Source organism: Pelodiscus sinensis, chromosome 24, assembly GCF_049634645.1.
Source record: "Pelodiscus sinensis isolate JC-2024 chromosome 24, ASM4963464v1, whole genome shotgun sequence".
Classification (NCBI taxonomy): domain Eukaryota; kingdom Metazoa; phylum Chordata; order Testudines; family Trionychidae; genus Pelodiscus; species Pelodiscus sinensis.
In genome coordinates, this window is record NC_134734.1 from 10,476,617 (window position 1) to 10,499,973 (window position 23,357).

At 62.5% G+C, this 23,357-nt stretch overlaps 1 protein-coding gene across 10 annotated transcripts in view; it reads left to right on the plus strand.

Moving 5' to 3' along the window:
* KDM6B (lysine demethylase 6B) overlaps nt 1-23,357 on the plus strand; it is a 42,509-nt gene that overhangs the window by 17,150 nt on the left and 2,002 nt on the right. For 3 of the 10 annotated variants that reach the window (XM_075908090.1, XM_075908093.1, XM_075908092.1), the window contains 19 exons: nt 6,335-6,467; nt 6,910-7,036; nt 7,276-7,374; nt 7,594-7,822; nt 8,491-8,583; nt 8,748-8,915; nt 9,049-9,198; nt 9,611-9,904; nt 11,133-12,832; nt 13,437-13,563; nt 14,221-14,326; nt 14,690-14,895; nt 16,158-16,219; nt 16,586-16,657; nt 16,809-16,957; nt 18,189-18,303; nt 18,498-18,685; nt 19,430-19,571; nt 19,910-23,023. In XM_075908090.1, the coding sequence (XP_075764205.1) occupies nt 6,915-7,036; nt 7,276-7,374; nt 7,594-7,822; nt 8,491-8,583; nt 8,748-8,915; nt 9,049-9,198; nt 9,611-9,904; nt 11,133-12,832; nt 13,437-13,563; nt 14,221-14,326; nt 14,690-14,895; nt 16,158-16,219; nt 16,586-16,657; nt 16,809-16,957; nt 18,189-18,303; nt 18,498-18,685; nt 19,430-19,571; nt 19,910-20,267 (4,380 nt within the window). In that variant the 5' untranslated portion in view covers nt 6,335-6,467; nt 6,910-6,914 and the 3' untranslated portion in view covers nt 20,268-23,023. Of the gene's footprint in view, nt 1-6,334; nt 6,468-6,909; nt 7,037-7,275; nt 7,375-7,593; nt 7,823-8,490; nt 8,584-8,747; nt 8,916-9,048; nt 9,199-9,610; nt 9,905-11,132; nt 12,833-13,436; nt 13,564-14,220; nt 14,327-14,689; nt 14,896-16,157; nt 16,220-16,585; nt 16,658-16,808; nt 16,958-18,188; nt 18,304-18,497; nt 18,686-19,429; nt 19,572-19,909; nt 23,052-23,357 lie in introns of those variants that run through there. The other 7 variants (XM_075908091.1, XM_075908096.1, XM_075908094.1 and 4 more) reach the window with 5 other exon arrangements.

The following is a 23,357-nucleotide window of genomic DNA, read 5'->3' on the forward strand; positions in this document are numbered from 1 at the left end:
TGCCCTGGCTCCGTCCCCTCCCCCTCATTAACCCCTCCTGCCCTGGCTCCGTCCCCTTCTCCCCATTAAACCCTCCTGCCCTGGCTCCGTCCCCTTCCCCTCATTAACCCCTCCTGCCCTGGCTCCATCCCCTTCCCCTCATTAACCCCTCCTGCCCTGGCTCCGTCGCCTTCCCCTCATTAACCCCCTTCTGCCCTGGCTCCGTCCTCTTCTCCTCATTAAACCCTCCTGCCCTGGCTCCATCCCCTTCCCCTCATTAACCCCTCCTGCCCTGGCTCCGTCACGTTCTCCTCATTAACCCCTCCTGCCCTGGCTCCGTCCCCTTCCCCTCATTAACCCCTCCTGCCCTGGCTCCGTCCCCTTCCCCTCATTAACCCCTCCTGCCCCGGCTCCGTCCCCTTCCCCTCATTAACCCCTCCTGCCCTGGCTCCGTCCCCTTCCCCTCATTAACCCCCTCCTGCCCTGGCTCCGTCCCCTTCCCCACATTAACCCCTCCTGCCCTGGCTCCGTCCCCTTCCCCTCATTAACCCCTCCTGCCCTGGCTCCATCCCCTTCCCCTCATTAAACCCTCCTGCCCTGGCTCTGTCCCCTTCCCCTCATTAACCCCTCCTGCCCTGGCTCCGTCCCCTTCTCCCCATTAAACCCTCCTGCCCTGGCTCCGTCCCCTTCCCCTCATTAACCCCTCCTGCCCTGGCTCCATCCCCTTCCCCTCATTAACCCCTCCTGCCCTGGCTCCGTCGCCTTCCCCTCATTAACCCCTCCTGCCCTGGCTCCGTCGCCTTCCCCTCATTAACCCCCTTCTGCCCTGGCTCCGTCCTCTTCTCCTCATTAAACCCTCCTGCCCTGGCTCCATCCCCTTCCCCTCATTAACCCCTCCTGCCCTGGCTCCGTCACGTTCTCCTCATTAACCCCTCCTGCCCTGGCTCCGTCCCCTTCCCCTCATTAACCCGTCCTGCCCTGGCTCCGTCCCCTTCCCCTCATTAAACCCTTCTGCCCTGGCTCCGTCCCCTTCCCCTCATTAACCCCTCCTGCCCTGGCTCCGTCCCCTTCTCCTCATTAAAACCTCCTGCCCTGGCTCCGTCCCCTTCCCCTCATTAAACCCTCCTGCCCTGGCTCCGTCCCCTTCCCCACATTAACCCCTCCTGCCCTGGCTCCGTCCCCTTCCCCTCATTAACCCCTCCTGCCCTGGCTCCGTCCCCTTCCCCTCATTAAACCCTCCTGCCCTGGCTCCGTCCCCTTCCCCTCATTAACCCCTCCTGCCCTGGCTCCGTCCCCTTCCCCTCATTAACCCCTCCTGCCCTGGCTCCGTCGCCTTCCCCTCATTAACCCCTCCTGCCCTGGCTCCGTCGCCTTCCCCTCATTAACCCCCTTCTGCCCTGGCTCCGTCCTCTTCTCCTCATTAAACCCTCCTGCCCTGGCTCCATCCCCTTCCCCTCATTAACCCCTCCTGCCCTGGCTCCGTCGCGTTCTCCTCATTAACCCCTCTCCGTCCCCTTCTCCTCATTAAACCCTCCTGCCCTGGCTCCGTCCCCTTCCCCTCATTAACCCCTCCTGCCCTGGCTCCGTCCCCTTCTCCTCATTAAAACCTCCTGCCCTGGCTCCGTCCCCTTCCCCTCATTAAACCCTCCTGCCCTGGCTCCGTCCCCTTCCCCTCATTAACCCCTCCTGCCCTGGCTCCGTCCCCTTCCCCTCATTAACCCCTCCTGCCCTGGCTCCGTCCCCTTCCCCTCATTAACCCCTCCTGCCCTGGCTCCGTCCCCTTCCCCTCATTAACCCCTCCTGCCCTGGCTCCGTCGCCTTCCCCTCATTAACCCCCTTCTGCCCTGGCTCCGTCCTCTTCTCCTCATTAAACCCTCCTGCCCTGGCTCCATCTCCTTCCCCTCATTAACCCCTCCTGCCCTGGCTCCGTCGCGTTCTCCTCATTAACCCCTCTCCGTCCCCTTCTCCTCATTAAACCCTCCTGCCCTGGCTCCGTCCCCTTCCCCTCATTAACCCCTCCTGCCCTGGCTCCGTCCCCTTCTCCTCATTAAAACCTCCTGCCCTGGCTCCGTCCCCTTCCCCTCATTAAACCCTCCTGCCCTGGCTCCGTCCCCTTCCCCTCATTAACCCCTCCTGCCCTGGCTCCGTCCCCTTCTCCTCATTAAACCCTCCTGCCCTGGCTCCGTCCCCTTCCCCTCATTAAACCCTCCTGCCCTGGCTCCGTCCCCTTCCCCTCATTAAACCCTCCTGCCCTGGCTCCGTCCCCTTCCCCTCATTAACCCCTCCTGCCCTGGCTCCGTCCCCTTCCCCTTATTAACCCCTCCTGCCCCGGCTCCGTCCCCTTCCCCTCATTAACCCCTCCTGCCCCGGCTCCGTCCCCTTCCCCTCATTAAACCCTCCTGCCCTGGCTCCGTCCCCTTCCCCTCATTAACCCCTCCTGCCCCGGCTCCGTCCCCTTCCCCTCATTAACCCCTCCTGCCCCGGCTCCGTCCCCTTCCCCTCATTAACCCCTCCTGCCCTGGCTCCGTCCCCTTCCCCTCATTAACCCCTCCTGCCCTGGCTCCGTCGCGTTCTCCTCATTAACCCCTCTCCGTCCCCTTCTCCTCATTAAACCCTCCTGCCCTGGCTCCGTCCCCTTCCCCTCATTAACCCCTCCTGCCCTGGCTCCGTCCCCTTCTCCTCATTAAAACCTCCTGCCCTGGCTCCGTCCCCTTCCCCTCATTAAACCCTCCTGCCCTGGCTCCGTCCCCTTCCCCTCATTAACCCCTCCTGCCCTGGCTCCGTCCCCTTCTCCTCATTAAACCCTCCTGCCCTGGCTCCGTCCCCTTCCCCTCATTAACCCCTCCTGCCCTGGCTCCGTCCCCTTCTCCTCATTAAACCCTCCTGCCCTGGCTCCGTCCCCTTGCCCTCATTAAACCCTCCTGCCCTGGCTCCGTCCCCTTCCCCTCATTAACCCCTCCTGCCCTGGCTCCGTCCCCTTCCCCTTATTAACCCCTCCTGCCCCGGCTCCGTCCCCTTCCCCTCATTAACCCCTCCTGCCCCGGCTCCGTCCCCTTCCCCTCATTAACCCCTCCTGCCCCGGCTCCGTCCCCTTCCCCTCATTAAACCCTCCTGCCCTGGCTCCGTCCCCTTCCCCACATTAAACCCTCCTGCCCTGGCTCCGTCCCCTTCCCCACATTAACCCCTCCTGCCCTGGCTCCGTCCCCTTCCCCTCATTAACCCCTCCTGCCCTGGCTCCGTCCCCTTCCCCTCATTAACCCCTCCTGCCCTGGCTCCGTCCCCTTCCCCTCATTAAACCCTCCTGCCCTGGCTCCGTCCCCTTCCCCTCATTAACCCCTCCTGCCCTGGCTCCGTCGCCTTCCCCTCATTAACCCCCTTCTGCCCTGGCTCCGTCCTCTTCTCCTCATTAAACCCTCCTGCCCTGGCTCCATCCCCTTCCCCTCATTAACCCCTCCTGCCCTGGCTCCGTCGCGTTCTCCTCATTAACCCCTCTCCGTCCCCTTCTCCTCATTAAACCCTCCTGCCCTGGCTCCGTCCCCTTCCCCTCATTAACCCCTCCTGCCCTGGCTCCGTCCCCTTCTCCTCATTAAAACCTCCTGCCCTGGCTCCGTCCCCTTCCCCTCATTAAACCCTCCTGCCCTGGCTCCGTCCCCTTCCCCTCATTAACCCCTCCTGCCCTGGCTCCGTCCCCTTCTCCTCATTAAACCCTCCTGCCCTGGCTCCGTCCCCTTCCCCTCATTAACCCCTCCTGCCCTGGCTCCGTCCCCTTCTCCTCATTAAACCCTCCTGCCCTGGCTCCGTCCCCTTCCCCTCATTAAACCCTCCTGCCCTGGCTCCGTCCCCTTCCCCTCATTAACCCCTCCTGCCCTGGCTCCGTCCCCTTCCCCTCATTAAACCCTCCTGCCCTGGCTCCGTCCCCTTCCCCTCATTAACCCCTCCTGCCCTGGCTCCGTCCCCTTCCCCTTATTAACCCCTCCTGCCCTGGCTCCGTCCCCTTCCCCTCATTAACCCCTCCTGCCCCGGCTCCGTTCCCTTCCCCTCATTAACCCCTCCTGCCCTGGCTCCGTCGCCTTCCCCTCATTAAACCCTCCTGCCCTGTCTCTGTCCGTTCCCCTCATTAACCCCTCCTGCCCTGGCTCCTTCTTCTTCCCCTCATTAACCCCTCCTGCCCTGGCTCCGTCCCCTTCCCCTCATTAACCCCTCCTGCCCTGGCTCCGTCCCCTTCCCCTCATTAACCCCTCCTGCCCTGGCTCCGTCCCCTTCTCCTCATTAACCCCTCCTGCCCTGGCTCCGTCCCCTTCCCCTCATTAACCCGTCCTGCCCTGGCTCCGTCCCCTTCCCCTTATTAACCCCTCCTGCCCTGGCTCCGTCCCCTTCCCCTCATTAAACCCTCCTGCCCTGGCTCCGTCCCCTTCCCCTCATTAACCCCTCCTGCCCTGGCTCCGTCCCCTTCCCCTCATTAAACCCTCCTGCCCTGGCTCCGTCCCCTTTCCCTCATTAACCCCTCCTGCCTGGCTCCGTCGCCTTCCCCTCATTAACCCCTCCTGCCCTGCCTCCGTCCCCTTCCCCTCATCAACCCCCTCCTGCCCTGGCTCCGTCGCCTTCCCCTCATTAACCCCTCCTGCCCTGGCTCCGTCCCCTTCCCCTCATTATACCCTCCTGCCCTGGCTCCGTCCCCTTCTCCTCATTAACCCCCTCCTGCCCTGGCTCCGTCCCCTTCCCCTCATTAACCCCTCCTGCCCTGGCTCTGTCCCCTTCTCCTCATTAACCCCCTCCTGCCCTGGCTCCGTCCCCTTCTCCTCATTAACCCCTCCTGCCCTGGCTCCTTCTCCTTCCCTTCATTAAAACTCCTGCCCTGGCTCCGTCCCCTTCTCCTCATTAACCCCCGCCTGCCCTGGCTCCGTCCCCTTCTCCTCATTAACCCCTCCTGCCCTGGCTCCGTCCCCTTCTCCTCATTAACCCCTCCTGCCCTGGCTCTGTCCCCTTCTCCTCATTAACCCCTCCTGCCCAGGCTTCGTCCCCTTCCCCTCATTAACCCCTCCTGCCCTGGCTCCGTCCCCTTCCCTCATTAACCCTTCCTGCCCTGGCTCCGTCCCCTTCTCCTCAATAACCGCTCCTGCCCTGGCTCCTTCTCCTTCCCCTCATTAACCCCTCCTGCCCTGGCTCCGTCCCCTTCTCCTCATTAACCCCCTCCTGCCTGGCTCCGTCGCCTTCCCCTCATTAACCCCTCCTGCCCTGGCTCCGTCCCCTTCTCCTCATTAACCCCTCCTGCCCTGGCTCCTTCTCCTTCCCCTCATTAACCCCTCCTGCCCTGGCTCTGTCCCCTTCCCCTCATTAACCCCTCCTGCCCTGGCTCCGTCCCCTTCTCCTCATTAACCCCTCCTGCCCTGTCTCTGTCCCTTCCCCTCATTAACCCCTCCTGCCCTGGCTCCGTCCCCTTCTCCTCATTAACCCCCTCCTGCCTGGCTCCGTCGCCTTCCCCTCATTAACCCCTCCTGCCCTGGCTCCTTCTCCTTCTCCTCATTAACCCCTCCTGCCCTGGCTCCGTCCCCTTCTCCTCATTAACCCCTCCTGCCCTGGCTCCTTCTCCTTCCCCTCATTAACCCCTCCTGCCCTGGCTCTGTCCCCTTCCCCTCATTAACCCCTCCTGCCCTGGCTCCGTCCCCTTCTCCTTATTAACCCCTCCTGCCCTGTCTCCGTCCCTTCCCCATATTAACCCTGGCCTGGCCTAGGTCCTTCCCACCCCTCTCCTAATTAGCCCTGGCCTGGCCTAGTTCCTCCCCCTCTCCCATACACGTTAACCTCAGCCTGGCTTGGACCCACTTACCCCCATTAATCCCTCATGCCTTGAACCCATCTCTCCGCTTAATCCCACCTGGATTCTCCCGCCCCCTCATCATCTCCACACTGGCCTGGACCCCCATTGTGGCCTCGAGAGCAGCAGTGGGGACCAAGCCCTTGAACTCCCAGCTCTGTAAATGGCAGAGGAGTTGGGGTGATCAGGGTGGGGAGGAATTCCCCAAAGGGTCTGTAGAGGGGAGTTCACTCCAGGAGGCCCTCTCCACCCCACCCCTCAGTATGCACCTGCCCTTGGTGACTGTAACCTCCGAGGCCATTTCTGCCCCCTTCCCCGAGGGGCCTCTAACCCCCCTCCCACTGCCCTTGAAGTGTTTCCAACTTCCCTCTCCTCCGCCCGAGATGCCTTTAACCCCTCCTTCTCCCCCCCAGGTGCTTCTAATCTCCTTCCCCTTTCCCCCCAGGAGCCTCTGAACCCCTCTTCCTCCTCTCTGAGGTGGTACCCCCTACCTCTCCCCCTTGCGCCCCCCCCTCCGTGCTGACCCCTCTTTCCCCACAGCGCTGTATGAGGCTGTAGGGGCTCCCCACGGCGTCGGGGGAGTCTCAGGCAGGAGGAGCCGCGGGGGCTGCCCGTCACTCGCACCCCGGGGGGGGCAGAGGGGGGGACAGAGGCATCCAACGCAGCAGAAGTGGTGAGGTCTGGTCCAGGATGGGGGGCTCCAGTGAAGGGACAGGGAAAGGTGTGGGGGGGGCAGGGGCTGGAGGGGAGGAATGGGGGCAGGGAGGGCAAGGAGGAGGGGATGTGAGGAAGGTGGGAGGGGCGGGGCAGGGAGAGGGAGGGGGAGTGGAGGGTGTGGGGGCAGGGAAGCTCTGTGTAAGCCCCCTGTCCCCTGTCTATGGGTGGTGGGAGGCTACAGCAGGCTGGGGGCACCCTGTAATTACACCTCTTGTCTGTGAGTGGTAGGTGGCTACGAGGGGCATGGGCACCGTGTAACCCCTCACTCCTTGTCTGTGGGTGGCGGGAGGATAGGGAGGGCAGGGGCACTGTGTAACCCCCCACTCCCCATCTGTGGGTGGTGGGAGGATGGCGGAGTGGGGGGTGGGGGCAACATGTAACCCCCGTGTGTGTGGCAGGCTGGATGCATCGCACGGTGGAACAGCTGGGGGGCCGGGCTGGACGGGATCCCTTCGCTCTTAGCAGCCTGAGCTGCGGCGGGGCCTGGAACAGCTGCCACTCCCGCCCATGGCTGCCAGGAAGCAGGTGAGTCCTCGGGACACAGAACAGGTTGGGGGGGGCTCGTCCCAGATGCCAGCCTCCCCTCGCCCCCTCCCCCGGGTACTGCCCACAGGAGTGGAGGGGACACTGCAGCAAAGCGTGGGGCTCAGACCCAGCAAATGCTCTCTGAGCCAGCCAGTCCCTGCCCTAGAGGAGCAGGCCCTGGGCCCCATTCCCCAAAACACAGCTCAGCCTTTAACAGTCTCTCCCTGCTTGTCCCCCAGGTGTTCAGCCAGCATCGGACAGTCCCAGCTGCCCCCGCACCTCCCATCACCCCATGGCACTAGTATCGGGCACCCCAACAAACCCTATTTCCCCTCTGGGTAAGTGTTGCTGCTCAGCATCTCTAGACGCTCAGTAGGGGTAAGTCCATCCCAGAGCTGGGGGGAAAACCCAGGAGTCCTGTGCGCACCACCCCCTCCACTCCCCAGCCCTCCTCCCCTCCCCTGCAGTGCTGATGAGAACCCAGAAGTCCTGGCTCCCAGGTGGCCGGGCTCTGCCCTGGGCAAGCAGCAGCTGACGTGGTCCCTGTCGCCCTGCAGGAGCTCTGCCCCGCGGCCCCTGCATGGGAAGCTGGAGGCCATCCATGGCTGCGTGCAGGCGCTGCTGCGGGACCCAGTGCAGCCACCGTTATGGGAGCAGCTGGGGCAGATCTACGAATCGGAGCAGGACCTGGAGGAGGCTGTACGCTGCTACCAGAACGCGGCCCGCTACCAGCGGGACTATGGGTGCTACAACGAGATCAGCGCCCGCATTGGGCGCCTGCAGCAGGTGGGATTGGGGGGCCACTGTGCTGATGGGGGTGCTGGGTCGGGGGGCACTGCGCTGATGGGGGTGCTGGGTCGGGGGCACTGTGCTGTTGGGGGTGCTGGGTCGGGGGCACTGCGCTGATGGGGGTGCTGGGTCGGGGGGCACTGTGCTGTTGGGGGTGCTGGGTCGGGGGCACTGTGCTGATGGGGGTGCTGGGTCGGGGGGCACTGCGCTGATGGGAGTGCTGGGTTGGGGGGCACTGTGCTGTTGGGGGTGCTGGGTCGGGGGCACTGTGCTGATGGGGGTGCTGGGTCGGGGGGCACTGTGCTGTTGGGGGTGCTGGGTCGGGGGCACTGTGCTGATGGGGGTGCTGGGTTGGGGGGCACTGTGCTGTTGGGGGTGCTGGGTCGGGGGGCACTGCGCTGATGGGGGTGCTGGGTCGGGGGCACTGCGCTGATGGGGGTGCTGGGTCGGGGGGCACTGCGCTGATGGGAGTGCTGGGTTGGGGGGCTCTGTGCTGATGGGAGTGCTGGGTCGGGGGGGCTCTTTGGATTGATGGAGGGGTCCTAGGCTAGGTGGGCCTGTTGGACCGATCGGGTGTTGATGGAGCAGGGTACTGGATACAATCTGTTGGGAACGTCACCCTGGTTCCTCACCCGCGACCCCACGTGTCCCCCTGCCCTCTCCAGGCTCAGCTGTGGAATTTCCACCCTGGCTCGCCTCATCACCGGAGCAAGGCCCTGCCGCCCCTGCAGCAGGTGTGGAATCTCCTGCACCTGGAGGTGAGTGTCTGGCGCGGAGGTCAGGAGCACCCTGTGGGGGCTGGATCCCTGGGGCGGGGGGAAGCTGCAGGGGTGGGGACCGGTGCAGAGGTGCCCTTGTGGATGAGGGGAACCTGTGGGGGGCAAGGTTGGCTCAAGACTGTTGCTCTTGCCCCTCCCCCCAGAAACGGAATTTCTCAGCCAAGCGCAGTCCCCAGCTGAAGCGGCCGGCGCCCCCCCTGGAACCACCTGTGGTGCTGCCCATCCCCCCCACCCCTCACCCGCCCCACCCTGGGCACAGTGAGGAACTGTCGAGCCCCATGAAGAGGAGGAGGAGCGCCAGCCCCGAGCAGGTACCCGCGGGGCAGGGGAGGGGGCTGCCAGGATGGGGGTATAAAAGGGAGGAGTCCTAGGCCAGATGGGTGGGTCCCCAAAGTGGGGGTCTCCCTTGAACTTCCCAGGCTCACCCCTTTCCTCCTCCCCAAGCAGAGCGGGAATGTGGCTGGACAGCACCCGCCAGGGCCTGGTGCTCCTGGGACCCCCCACTACCAGCTCCCGAAGCCCGGGCTGTGGAACCCCCTCCATGGCGACACGTGGGGGCCTGAGCGCAAGAACGTGGCTGCCCCGGAGAGACAGGTAACAACTCCGCTGAGCCGCCAGTGTCCTGCCCCACTCCAAGCCAGCCAGTCCCTGCTCTGGGGCCAGTTGGGAGCTGGCGCCCCCTTGAGGGGACAGGCCCCGGGCCCCATGCAGAGCCAGCCCTGTCTCTCTGGGTACGTCTACACTACCACCCTAACGAGGTGTACCGGTAGTTCGGAATAGGAAGCCTAGTCCGAACTATCTAGTTCATGCTGCGTGTAGCTGCGGGCACGGAGTCTGCACTAGCGGACATTTAAAAATGGCGGCGCCCGGCAACATGCAAATGAAGCCTGGGAAATTCAAATCCCGGGTTTCATTCGCAAGTTCGTACGACTACATTACCCCCCTAGTTCGAACTAGGGTGGTAGTGTAGACATAGCCTCTCTGACTGTCTCTCTTCCTCCCACAGGAGCCAAGGAATTCGGTCGCCCACCCCTTCCCATACCCAACTCCAGCCTATGGCTCACACCCGCCCTCCCACCGCCTGCCCCCCACGCACCTCGGCCCCCGGCCCCCTGGAGACAGCCATGGCTGCCAGGCCCGGCCCACTGGAAGTGACCTTAGAGCCAGCCGAGTTCCCCGGGGGCGGCCGGACCCCAGCACCTCACCAGCCAGCGTCACCTGTGTGCCTTACGCCCCGCGGCCTCCCCCGGCCAGCCCCCCCACCAGCAAGACCCCGCGGGGAGAGCCGGGCTCCTGCTTGGTGAGTGGGATGGGGGGACTTATTTGGGACAACTGGGAGGGACCACTGGGCCAGGTCAGGTGTGCAGGGTAGGGAGAGCTGCACCGGCCCAGGATGAGGGCCTGGGGGGCGGGGGTCTGGCTGGCGTCCCAGGCACAGGGGTGCTGCTCCAGCCTGGGAGGGTCTGGCTTAAGGATGTTAAAATTAGGTTATTTTAGTAACTGAGTAGTCGATGGAATTTGACTTGACTACTCGTCAGGGGCAGGCAGCCCGGCTCAGTCCCAGCTCGCGCCAGGACCAAACCCCGCTGCGGCTCTGCAATTTAAAAGGCAGCAAGAGTCAGGCAGCCTGTCCCGCGGCTCCTGCTGCCTTTTAAATTGCAGAGCAGAGCGGGGTTTGGTCCTGGCAGCAGCCCCCGTCCACAGGGGATCCCATCAGGGAGTTGGGACCCCCCCACAGACAGGGGCTGCTGCCCGAGCAGCCTCCTCTGCCCCCGTCCTGTACCCCTGTTCCCTGCTGCTGCCTCTGATAGAGGCAGCGAGGGGAAGCGGAGACAGTGCTGGGGGAAACTGTCTTCTAAGCCAGCATATAGAGGCAGCAGGGGGAGGGGAGGGAATGCAAGTAGTTGACTGGTGGATTACTCTCTTGGGGTATGTCTACACTACCACCCTAGTTCGAACTAATGTAGTCACTTGAACTTGCAAATGAAGCCCGGGATTAAAATATCCCAGGCTTTATTTGCATGTTCCCGTCCGTCTGCCATTTTTAAATCCCCCTTAGTCCGAACTAACTGCTCGCGGCTACACGCGGCAGTTTAAAGTTAATCCAAACTCAGTCCGTAGTTCGGATTAACTGTTACTCCCCATTCCACGAGTTAGTTCGGACTAAGGGGGATTTAAAAATGACGGCTGGATGGGAACACGCAAATAAAGCCGGGGGTATTTTAATCCTGGGCTTCATTTGCAACTCCGGTTGCCTGATTTGCCTACCTAGCTCGAATTAATGAGCTAGTGTAGACATCCCCTCACATCTCTAGTCTGGCTCAGGTCCTGGGGGTGGGGTCTGGCTGGCATCCCAGGCCCGGGGATGCTGCTCCAGCCTGGGAAGGTCTGGCTGGGGGCGGGGGCGCTGCAATTGCCCAGGGAGGGGGTGTTGCTCTAGCCTGGTGGGGGCTAACTGGAGTCGCAGGGGTGAGGATGTTGCTCCGTCACTGCCTGTGTCCTGATCATCTGTCTGCTCCTTCTCGCAGGCGCCTGACCGATACCAAACCCCGGCGCCGGCCAGTCCGGCTCCTGAGAACACAGAGCACCCGCCCTCTGGCCCTGCCCCCCAGCCTCCTCCCAGCCGGCCCTGCCCTCCCCCGCCCTCCTCCTCTGCCTGCAGGGGGCCCCCAGAGCCACCTGGCCCTCCCCCAGCCCCCCTACCTTGGCTGAAGGGCCCAGGCATCCAGGATGAGGGGAAAGCCGAGGCTGGGGGAGACCCCCTGGATGAGATCCTGTTCGGGTGCGACTCGGCTGGGCCCCGGGGGGGCTTCCAGGATTCCACCACCAGCAGCCAGGGGAGTAAGGGTTATGGGGGGCCTGGGGCGCCCCGGGGGCAGGAGCAGCCCAGCCCCCCGCCGGCCCCAGCCTCCTCTCCACCCCCTCCCACCTACCACTGCGCCTTCGCCAAGCAGGAGCCTCCAGCCCCCCCCGACTTCTGGCTGGAGACACCCCCCCGTGAGCCCCGGCCACCAGAGGGTGGGGAAGGGGGCCCCAAGGCTTCTCCTGGCCCCCCGAATACCTCAGGAAGCTTCAGGCCCCAGCCGAGTTCCCCACCCCCACCGCCCAGGGCCTCCTACCCAAAGATGCTGCCTCCGGAGCCAGCTCCCCTCCCAGAGACTCCTCCCGGGGCGGCCCGGCGCCTCTTTGACTTCCCCGGCCCCCCCCTGGAGGACCAGTTTGAGGAGCCCCCTGAGTTCTCCAAGATCCTGCCTGATGGGCTGGCCAATATCATGAAGATGTTGGATGAGTCCATCCGGCGGGAGGAGGAGGCCGGGCCCCCACCCAGCTTCCCACCCCCTCCCCCTCCTGCCCCACTCCTCCCTAGCCCGCCACCCCTGGCTAGACCAAAGCCACCACCGGCCCCCCCATTCGAGTTCCCCAAGCCAGAGCCCCCCCGGCTCTACCCCTTTGGCAAGCGTGAGGAATCCGGGAAGTGCCCGCCAACCAGCCTGCTGCGGTCGCTGGCCAACGTGTTGGAGGGGCAGAAACATGCCTACCGCGCCAAGCCCCCTGCTGCAGCTAAGCCGCCCCCCTTGTCATTCTCTACCTCAAGCCAGGCCTGGGTTGGGGGCGCCCGGGGTGAGGAGCCGGCGGGTACCTCGCCGGAGCCTCGTGCCGCCAAGACGGAGTCGGAGGTGCTGGAGGAGATCAGCCGGGCTTGTGAGACGCTGGTGGAGCAGGCGGGGCGGGAACCCAGCCCGCCAGCTCCCCGGCCCCCCACCCCCCCAGCCACGCCGCCCCGGCGGCGGGAGAAGGAGCACCGGCGGCACCGGCGGGTGGCCAAGGACGGGCGGCGGCACCGGCGGGAGGGCAAAGCCACCAAGGAGAAGAACCGGCAGGTGCTGGGCAACCTGGACCCGCAGCGCACAGACCTGCAGGCCCGGGAGAATGGGGCGCAGGGTGAGGCGGGCAAAGCCAGCAAGCCGCCCCTGCCTGTCCCGCCACCTGAGCGCCGCCCGCCTGCCCGCAAGGAGGAGGGGGCCGGTCCCGCCGGTGTGTGCCCGGCTGACCTGCTCAAGCTGCGCTCGCTCACCGAGGGGCCCCCCAAGGAGCTCAAGATCCGGCTCATCAAGGTGGAGAGCGGGGACAAGGAGACCTTCATCGCCTCCGAGGTGGAGGAGCGGCGCCTGCCGCTGGCCGAGCTCACCATCAACCACAGCGCCGCAGAGGTGGTGCGGGCCAGCAAGTGAGTGCCCCCTGATCCCCCCAGCTCCTCCGTGTGCGCAGCCCGTGTCCCCCCGCTGGTACCCCCAATCCCGCTGTATGTGCACCCCCCATTGGCACCCCCACACTCCCCAGCACCCCCAGTTCCCCCTGACTGTGCCCCCCCATCCACCAGTACTCCCACTGGCACCCTCAAAATCAACCTCTTGCACCTCAACTCTTCCAGCCTGGTCACCCAAATCCACCTCGTCAGAGCCCCCAATTTCATCCTCATGCCCTCCTGCCTGCACTCCTGAACTTCAGCCCCCCTGTAATGCTCACATGTACGCCCTGCTAGTCCCCCATTCTACCTCCAGCACTCTGCTATATCTGGGGGGACAGCTCAGAGGCCAGGCTAAAAGGGGGTTTCACAATAGTGGGGACTGGGACAGCACCCTCCCTGATTTCCTACCCCTTCTGGACACCTGTGGGGGGATGGGACCTGCACTCCAACAAAGTAGACTGCTTAGATGGGGAAGGGGAACCACTGGTGGCCAATAGGACTCCCTACACCCTGTCTTTGCTGGGACCCCCAGTTCTCAGCCCCAGACATGCCCTGCTCCAATGAGGCTGCCTTGTTCCCCCAGGCATGCCAAGGTGAAGGGGAAGTTCAAGGAATCATATCTGTCGGCTGCCCAGTCCGTCAAGCCACTCATCAACTCGGAGGAGAAGCTGCCGCGGGACAAACTCAACCCCCCCACACCCAGCATCTACGTGAGTGGCAGCGCCAGAGGGCCCATGGGGAGGGGCAGGGCACCAGGCCACACAGCTCAGGGCTCTGATTTGGGGTGGGGCTGGGATAGTACCTCGGGGGTTAGCTGGAGAGGGGCCGACGGGGATGCCGGAGGGGCTGGGGGGTGGACGGGGATGCCGGAGGGGTTGGGGGGCCGACGGGGATGCCAGAGGGGCTGGGGGGGGACGGGGATGCTGGAGGGGCTGAGGGGGGGACGGGGATGCCGGAGGGGTAGGGGGGCCGACGGGGATGCCGGAGGGGCTGAGGGGGGGACGGGGATGCCGGAGGGGTAGGGGGGCCGACGGGGATGCCGGAGGGGCTGAGGGGGGGACGGGGATGCCGGAGGGGTAGGGGGGCCGACGGGGATGCCGGAGGGGCTGAGGGGGGGACGGGGATGCCGGAGGGGTAGGGGGGCTGACGGGGATGCCAGAGGGGCTGAGGGGGGGACGGGGATGCCGGAGGGGTAGGGGGGCCGACGGGGATGCCGGAGGGGCTGAGGTGGGGACGGGGATGCCGGAGGGGTAGGGGGGCCGACGGGGATGCCGGAGGGGCTGGGGGGGGGGGGGGATGCCGGAGGGGTTGGGGATGGACAGGGGATACCAGACCTGGGCTGTTCTCACTTTACCTGCCCCCGGCAGCTGGAAAGCAAACGTGACGCCTTCTCGCCCGTCCTGCTGCAGTTCTGCACTGACCCCAAGAACCCCATCACCGTCATCCGGGGGCTGGCTGGCTCCCTGCGCCTCAGTGAGTGCCTGGGGGGCATGGTGGGGGCTCTGAGACTGTGGCTCAGGGCTTTTTGTGGGGAGCAGGAGTCCAAACGCCGTTGTCTCTGCCGATGGAGCATTCAGGGGTCCTGGCCCGTATCTCTATCCCTGGAGCCGATATGGATGGGGAGGATCAGGGGTTCTGGTCCATGTGTGTCTCCCCATGGCTGATGCAGAATGGGGGAGATCGGGGGTCCCGGCCCGTCTCTCTCCCCAAGGCTGATGCAGAATGGGGGAGATCGGGGGTCCCGGCCCGTCTCTCTCCCCATGGCCGATACGGATGGGGGGATCTGGGGTCCCGGCCCGTGTCTCTCTCCCACAGCCATGTCCCCCCCCTCCCCAGACCTGGGCCTGTTCAGCACCAAGACGCTGGTGGAGGCAAGTGGGGAGCATGCGGTAGAAGTGCGCACCCAGGTGCAGCAGCCCTCGGATGAGAACTGGGACCTGTCAGGCACCCGCCAGGTCTGGCCCTGCGAGAGCAGCCGCTCCCACACCACCATCGCCAAGTACGCGCAGTACCAGGCCTCCTCCTTCCAGGAGTCGCTGCAGGTCGGTGCGGGGAGCAGGGTGCAGGAGGTGGAGGAGGCAGAGGGTGGGGGTGCAGAGGTGGAGGGTGGAGCACAGGAAGTGGGGGCGCAGGGTGCAGAGGTGGAGGGTGGAGCACGGGGCGGGGGCGCAGGGTGCAGAGGTGGAGGGTGGAGCACGGGGGGGTGCAGAGGTGGAGGGTGGAGCACGGGGGGGTGCAGAGGTGGAGGGTGAAGCATGGGGTGGGGGTGTAGGGGTGGAGCACGGGGGGAGTGCAGGGGAGGAGGGTGGAGCACGGGGCGGGGGTGCAGGGTGGAGCACTGGAGGTGGGGGGCACAGGGTGCAGCAGACAGTGTGTGGCATGGGGTGCAGGGGTGGGAGTGTGGGGGGAAGCTCTCAAGGTGGGATGCAGGAGGTGGGACTTGCGAGATGCAGGAGGCGGGGCATGGGATGCAGGGTGGAGCACATGGGGAGGGGCACAGTGCAGGAGGTGGAGGGTGCGGGAGGCTGGGCGCAGGGTGCAGGATGTGGGGGGGCAGTGCTTAGATTGCAGGAGGTGCAGGGTGGGGCACATGGGGCGGAGGGTGGGGTGCAGGAGGCGAGGAGCGTAGGCGCAGAAGATGGGGGCAGGAGGGTGATGTTCCCTTCAATTTTTCCCAGGCACAGGCAGAATGAATTTTGTTATGTGCAACTATGGGGTAGAGATGTGTGGCAGGGATGGGGCCAAGGGGTTTGGGGAGCCAGAGGAGCTCAGAGCTGGGGCAGGGGGTTAGGGTGCATTGGGAGAACGAGGGCTCCAGCTGGGGGTGCAGCTTTGGGTGGGGCCAAGGAGTTTGGAGTTCATGGGGGTTATGGCTGGGGTAGGGGTTGGGGTTGGGAGGGCTCTGGCTGGGTGGGCAGGCTCTGGGGAGGGGCCGGGGATGAGGCTGTGCTGGGGGGGGGAGAGGCCCCCCCCACAGCTTTCTCTCCCCAGCCCTGTGTAGCCTTTCATAGGTGTGTCCGCCCCAGTGAGAGGTGTTTAGGGAGAGGGCTCTTGTGGACAGCTACGAGGAGTGGGGGAGGGGGGTGCTGCTCCAGGACATGTCTGCAGGGGCCGAATTGGGGGGGGGTGCACCCTCTGGATGTGCCTGGGGGGAGCCGTATCCTGTGGGAGACACCCCATGTCCAGGCGATGCCAGGTGCCACGTAGGGGGGCCCCGTTTGTGCTGATGGAGGAAGGGGCCCCAGTTTGCACTTACAGTGGGGGCTGTGGGGGGTCCTGGTCTGACATGCTCTCTCTGGGGCAGGAGGACAAGGAGAGTGACGAAGAGGGTGATGAACCCGACAGCACTACGGAGACACCCCCCAGGTACGAAGGGAGCATTGGGGTCCCCTCCCTGCCTGCAGCTTTATCCTTTAGGAAAGGAGGCAGGCCAGTCATGGGGGCTGTAACTCCAGTATTGACAGGGAGCTGCAGTCCCATGGCTGGAAGAGGCTCTGGGGAGTGTGACTCAGCATTTGCTAGGTGTGGAGGGGGCCTGACCCCAGGCTCAGGGCACTTCAGGGAAGTGGTGGGGGACGTGATTATTCGGGGCCAATCCTGATCTCACCCCATGGGAGGCATCTCCACACTCGCGGGGGAGAAACATGGGGGTCAATCCCTGAGCTGATGGGGAGCAGAGAGAAAGGGAGGGGAGAGCCAGGGGACCCCCATTGACCATCCCCCTTTCACCAGCAGCAGTGCGGACCAGAAATCCCATCAGATCATCAAATTCGGGACCAACATTGACCTATCCGACGCCAAGCGGTGAGGGGGCAGGGATCCGACCAGGTGGGGGGTCCGACTCCCATGTGCCTGCCCAGCCTCCTAGGATGGGAGGAGTGCTGGGCTGGGGGACACTTGGCGGGGGGTGGGGTGCGGACAGAAACAATCTCTGACACTCCCCCTCCCCTGCCAGGTGGAAGCCACAGCTGCAGGAGCTGCTGAAACTCCCGGCCTTCATGCGGGTCACGTCGACAGGCAACATGCTGAGCCATGTGGGACACACCATCCTGGGCATGAACACCGTGCAGCTGTACATGAAGGTGCCGGGCAGCCGGACGCCAGGTGAGCGCAGGGGCTGGGGAGTTGCTTCAAGGTGCCCTGCAGGACACTCCCTTGTGTTGCGTGTCGCCTTGGGATGCTCGATTTCATGTATTTTAGTAATTGTGTAACCACAATACATCTTTGTGGTTACACAGTCACTAAAATACCCCCTGGGGGCAGGGCCAGCAGCCAATACACTCCAGCCCCACTCCTGGGGAGTCCCCTGCCACCCCATGCTGCTGCCTCTGTATCAGAGGCAATAGTGGGGGGTGACAGGCGGGAACCAATCCTCGAGGAAAGCCGGTTTAAAAACCAGCTCCCGCCTGCCACCCCGCACTACTGCCTCTGATACACAGGCAGCAGCACAGGGGCCCGAGCTCCCTGCGGACAGAGGCTGCTCCAGCATCCCACCTGCCTCCTCCCCTCAGCCCCCAGTGCTGGATGCAGCAGCACAGGGTGAAGGGACAGGCGGCTTTATGAACCAGTGCTTGTGGGGAGCCTTTAAGCTGGTTCCCCCCAAGCACTGGCTCCCATCTCCTCCCCTGAAGCTGCCTCTGATGGAGAGGCAGCAGCCTCCTGCAGGAGCTGATACACATGGGGAGCCAGCTTGAAAGCTGTTTTCCCGCATGTTCCAGCTCCCACCTGCCCCCCGCGCTGCTGCCTCTATTACAGAGGCAGCAAGAGGGGAGGGGGTTGCAGATAGTTGTTTTGATTAACTGATAAGCCCAGGCTTATTGGTTAATCACTGAGGGTATGTCTACACTGCCACCCTAGTTCGAACTAGGATGGCTAATGTAGGCAACCGGAGTTGCAAATGAAGCCCGGGATTTAAATATCCCGGGCTTCATTTGCATATGTCGGGCGCCGCCATTTTTAAATCCCCCTTAGTGCGGACTCCATGCCCGCGGCTACACGCAGCACGGAGTAGGTAGTTTGAATTAGGCTCTCTAATTCGAACTACTGTTACTCCTCGTGGAACAAGGTGTACCGGTAGTTCGAATTAGAGAGCCTAATTCGAACTACCTACTCCGTGCTGCGTGTAGCCGCGAGCATGGAGTCCGCACTAAGGGGGATTTAAAAATGGCGGCGCCCGGCAAGATGCAAATGAAGCCCGGGATATTTAAATCCCGGGCTTCATTTGCAACTCCGGTTGCCTACATTAGCCACCCTAGTTCGAACTAGGGTGGCAGTGTAGACATATCCTTACATGGCTACACGTTAACATCCCTGATGTCCCCCTTCCTCCCTGCAGGTCACCAGGAGAACAACAACTTTTGCTCCGTGAACATCAACATTGGGCCGGGTGACTGCGAATGGTTTGCAGTGCACGAGCATTACTGGGAGACCATCAGCGCCTTCTGTGACAGGTCAGGAACGGGGCCGTGGGGTGGGGCCAGGGTTGTGGGGGTGGAGCTGGTGCCATGTGGGCGGGACATTACTGGGAGACCATCACCATCTTCTACACAGGTCAGGGGCGGGGACAGAACCATGGGAGTGGGGCTATGGGACTGTACTGGAGGCTCCTGCACCTCTGTGTCTCACCTTGCCCCGCCCCTGGCAGGCATGGCGTGGACTACCTGACAGGCTCCTGGTGGCCCATCCTGGAGGACCTGTACAAGTCCAACATTCCCGTGTACCGCTTCATCCAGCGCCCTGGGGACCTTGTGTGGATCAACGCAGGCACCGTGCACTGGGTGCAGGCCACAGGCTGGTGCAACAACATCGCTTGGAACGTTGGGCCGCTCACAGGTGTGGAGAGCCAGAGGGCTGGGATGTGGGGACCAGGGGCTGAGACACAGGGAGTCGAGGGGCTGAGGCATGAGGAGCCAGGGACTGGGGTGCAGGGAATCACAGTCGGGAGAACCGGGGGCTGCGGCACAGGGAGCCAGGGTTTGAGGGACTGGGAAGCTGGGGGGGTAAGGACACAGAGTCAGGAAGCGGAGAGGCAGGCGGGGGCACTGGGGCATGAGGAGCCATGGGGGGGGGGGTTGGGGTGCTGGGGCCTGAGGAGCCGGGGGGAGGCAGCCCTGGGGGAGGCTGGGACATGGGGAGCCAAGGGCGTGGGAAGCCAGGAGGGAGAGCTGAGGGCATGGGGAGCCAAGGGGGCTGTGGCATGGGGAGCCAGGCAGGGGGATGGGACATCTGATCCCTCAATGGTTAAGACATTGATGGCCATGGGGCCTGGGAATGAGGGCGGCAGAGGGGGCTGAGGTTCCCGTGGAGTGGCTGTGGGGTAGGGAGGCTGGAGCCCCCCCTCCCCACCCAGGCCAGGACCCTCAGCAGGACCCCAGCACATTTTGCCACCCCAAGTGCTCCCTTCCAGAAACTTTTTCTCTGTGCTTGGTGCCACCACGTGGCAGGAATGGATACTGCTGGCTCCAGAGGGTGCTAGGGAGCAGGGAATGGGGCACAGGGACTGTCCCTTCCAGGGCCGTGTCTGTGTTGGGGGTGGAGGGTTGCCTGCCACTGTTTCACTCTCCCCACTTTCTGCAGCCTATCAGTACCAGCTAGCCCTAGAGCGCTACGAGTGGAACGAAGTGAAGAACGTAAAGTCCATCGTGCCCATGATCCACGTCTCATGGAACGTCGCCCGGACGGTGAAGATCAGTGACCCCGACCTCTACAAGATGATCAAGTGAGTGTCACCCCAAGACTCCACCCCCGGCCCTGACCCTGTCCTGTGGTCTGCCACCCTCCAGCCAGGACATCTCAAGCCAGCGGCACCCTCCCACTCCGGCCACACTAGACAGCTAGTGGGGTTGGCCAGGCTTCCCTAGCAATAGAAGTGGGAGTTACCACCCCATTGAGATGCACCAAGCAGCTTCCCCTCCCTCCCCCTGCTCAGGGCAATAGGCTCGGGCTCTCTGCAGTCCCAGGCAGCGTCTACTATTGTGGATCCTCCTGCTCTGAGTGCTTGTCCCTGTCTCTCCCTCCTTTGCCCCATTCGCTCACTTCCTGTGTCTCTCCCTCCAGGTACTGCCTCATGCAGTCCATCAAGCACTGCCAGGTGCTGCGGGCAAGCCTGGTGCGTTCAGGGAAGAAGATCGCCTACCAGGGCCGGGTGAAGGACGAGCCGGCGTACTACTGTAACGAGTGTGATGTGAGTGTTGGGGCTCTGGGCACTGCAGCTGCTAGCTACAGCCATGCTAGCCCCCGCAACAGCCCTGATCCTTCTCAGGCCGGAGCTGCTGCCCTGTGGTGGGGTAGGAGCTCCGTGTTGGGGCTGTCCCTGAAGCCTCAACAGGGCCCTCGGGGCTGTTGTGCTGCTGCATTTCCCATTCTTTGGCTGAGACAGCCAACCCCGGCCTCAGGGGCTGGTGACCCGGCCTGACTTGTACCCAAAGGTGTCCCTGCCGCTTCTAAAACGTCAACCTGCAGCTTCAGTCAGAGACAGGATCCTCCGTCCCTGAACTGTTGCACAGAGTTGCCGTCTGGCTGCGCCTCCCCCAGAGGTGGCTGCAGCTTAGACCCAACTGAATCTTTGCTTCACAGTCTCCCCACTTGGATTCCGTTTGGACAGGGCTCATGGTTAATAAAAGACACGGTTAATAAAAAACACCTTTCTGGGCAGTAGGGAGAGGCAGCGTCCCACTTTGAACTCTGTGCATGAGATTTGCTTTACTCTGTCAAATCCCTCCTGTCCCACATCCAGTTTGGGATTTCGTTGTGGCTTCTCCCTCGACCGCACTAAGAGATGGGTCCGTAACAGGCTAAAAGCCAGCAACAGTGAGTATGAAACGCGGTTTGTTTAAAAGAGAAAAAAGGTCAGCATGCAATTTTTGGACACTGGACAAGTGGCTGGAAACTGGTCACCTTTGAAAATGGAAGAGACGGATCAAAATCTTAGGAGAAGACAGAGCATCAGTTCAACTGGATGAGAAGACATCGTGGTGTAAATGAACGAATGGCATGAAGAGAGGGACTTGAAAAAATGGGGCAAAACTGGACCAACGACTTAGCTAAAGATGGTGAAAAGAGTATTAGTGTGTCGGTGAAATGGGAAGAAGATGAATTAGTGGTCTCTGGAAATGAGGAGAAAATGGTTTAGCAACTTGTGTTAAGGGGGAAAAGATGGACTAGAGATTAGTCGCTCATCTGACGGGAGAAAACGGATTATATTTGGCTAGATAAGGTGTAAAAGAATTCGCAGCTGCACTAAGAGTGGTGTAAATGGATAACAGCTCAGCCTAACAGCACAGACAGATTAGAGACTTGAAGAAATACAGCCTTGACTGACTAGCTATTTGGCTAAAGCAGGCACATGTGAATTAGAGACTGCGCTAAACCAGACAGAGAGATCAGCAACTCATCAAAATGGTGGGATTAGCAGTGTAGCTAAATGGACGAAAACGGATTAGTCCTTCGGCTAAACGGGACAAACATGGATTAGCGAAGCATCTATACGCATCGTGGATGGAGCAGCGAATTCATGTGGCGTAAATGGATTGGTGACTTGGCTACAGGGCTCTGGCAGATTACCTAGTGATTACTGATCTGGCTAAATGGGGTTTAAATGGATCAGTGACTCACAGAATGGGGAACAGTTAACGACTCAGCAAAACATGGCAGAAATGGATTATCCTCTCTGGAAATCGCGCTGCAGATGGGTTAGTGGTTTGGCTAGGCACAGCAGAAATGGATTAGCTGCTCCACTATACAGGGAGAAGACAAGTTAGCAATTTGGCTTCACATGGCACATGCCATTCAACAAACCACTGTGCACATTGGTTAGTGATTTGGCAGCACATGGCAAAAGTGGGTTAGCTGGTCTGCAAGCTGCCGTGTGCACAGGTTAGCAGTTTGGCAACACATGCCAAAAATGGATTAGCCCCTCGGCTGTGCAGGGAGGAAATGGAGGAGCCACTAACCATAGCACAGAAGAACTGGAAGCTAGTGAAGAGGCATCACCCAAGAGAGCCAAGAGGATCTGGGGCTCAGTGCCCAGAGAAGGAAATGGTCTTAAAGCAACCTAACAAGCACTGTGGGCACATTGGCCACTCCACTGTATTGGTGAGAAGAGGCAGTGGCTGGCCCTTGACTTGTAGCCTGGCTTATGTGACTTGGCTCATCCTGCTGGGAACCACAGAGAGACCCTCCAGGACAGGTGACATTTGCGGCAGCCAAGCCTCAGCATCAAGGGAGAAACTCGGGCTCCGAAGACCTGATCCAGGCGAATAATGGACCGATGTGCGAAACGTCTGGGCTGTCGCTGTGCGACCCCAGTCTCATGTCTGATAAAGCAGCAGGCTGGGAGCCAGGACTCCTGGGTTCTCTTCTCTGGCTGTGGGAGGGCAAGTGGGGGCTGATGGGACAGAGCAGAAGGGGGAAGGACTGGGAGCCAGGGCTCCTGGATTCTCTCCCCGGCTCTGGGAGGGGAGCGAGGCCTCGGTCTGTGGCTGTAACCGCGGTGGCTGTGAAAGCACCTTTCCAACAAGAATAAATAAAACTTTCTCCCCTGATGCTGTGCCTGATGCTTCTTTCCTTGACACCCCAATCACTGCGGTGATCCTGATCCACCCAGCCTGGGCCCTGGCTCCTGTGCTGAGGTCTGGGAGGTGGGGGCGCTGCACTCTGGAGAGACGGGGATTAGTGGACTGGATCTAGCACAATCATTAACGCAGCAAAAGTTGGGAGGGTTGGGCAGACAGAACTCCTGAGTTCTCTCCCTGGCTCTGGGAGAAATGTAAAAAACAACAAATAGTCTGGTAGCACTTTAAAGACTAACAAAACATGGAGATGGAATCATGAGCTTTTGTGGGCACAGCTCAGGAGCAGAGGTGGGCGGCGCAGGGAGCCAGGACACCTGGATGCCATTTTTTTGCTCTACCCTGCCCCCAGTTTCCCTTAGGATGGATGCCTAGTGCCACGCCTCTCCCCTCCCCCGTCCATCAGGGGCGGTGCAGCCAGTAGGGGGAGCTCATGCCTGCCTGTCCTGCCCCTGCAGGTGGAGGTGTTCAATATCCTGTTTGTGACGAGCGAGAACGGCAGCAAGAATACGTACCTGGTGCACTGTGAGGACTGTGCCCGCCAGCGCAGCGTCGCCCTGCACGGCGTGGTCGTACTGGAGCAGTACAAGACGGAGGAGCTGATGCAGATCTACGACAACTTCACCCTGGTGAGAGGCGGGGGCTCAGCAGGAGTCGCTTTTCCCTGACAGGCAGGGCTGGCCCCAGGGCTGGTGCTAGGGGGCGCTGTAGGGCAGGAAGTGAGGTGGGGGCTGAGCAGGGGGTGGTCTTCTGTGGCAGGCAGGGTTGGCCCCACAGTGCAGCTTGGGGGTGGCACTAGGAGGTGCTGTGGGGTGGGGGCTCAGCAGAGGGCATGCTGCCCTGGCTAGCTGTGCTGTGTTGCAGGGAGTAGCCCCTGGTGGTGAAAGGGATATTGCAGCACCTTTCTGCAGAATGTATTTTTGCAGGGGGACAGG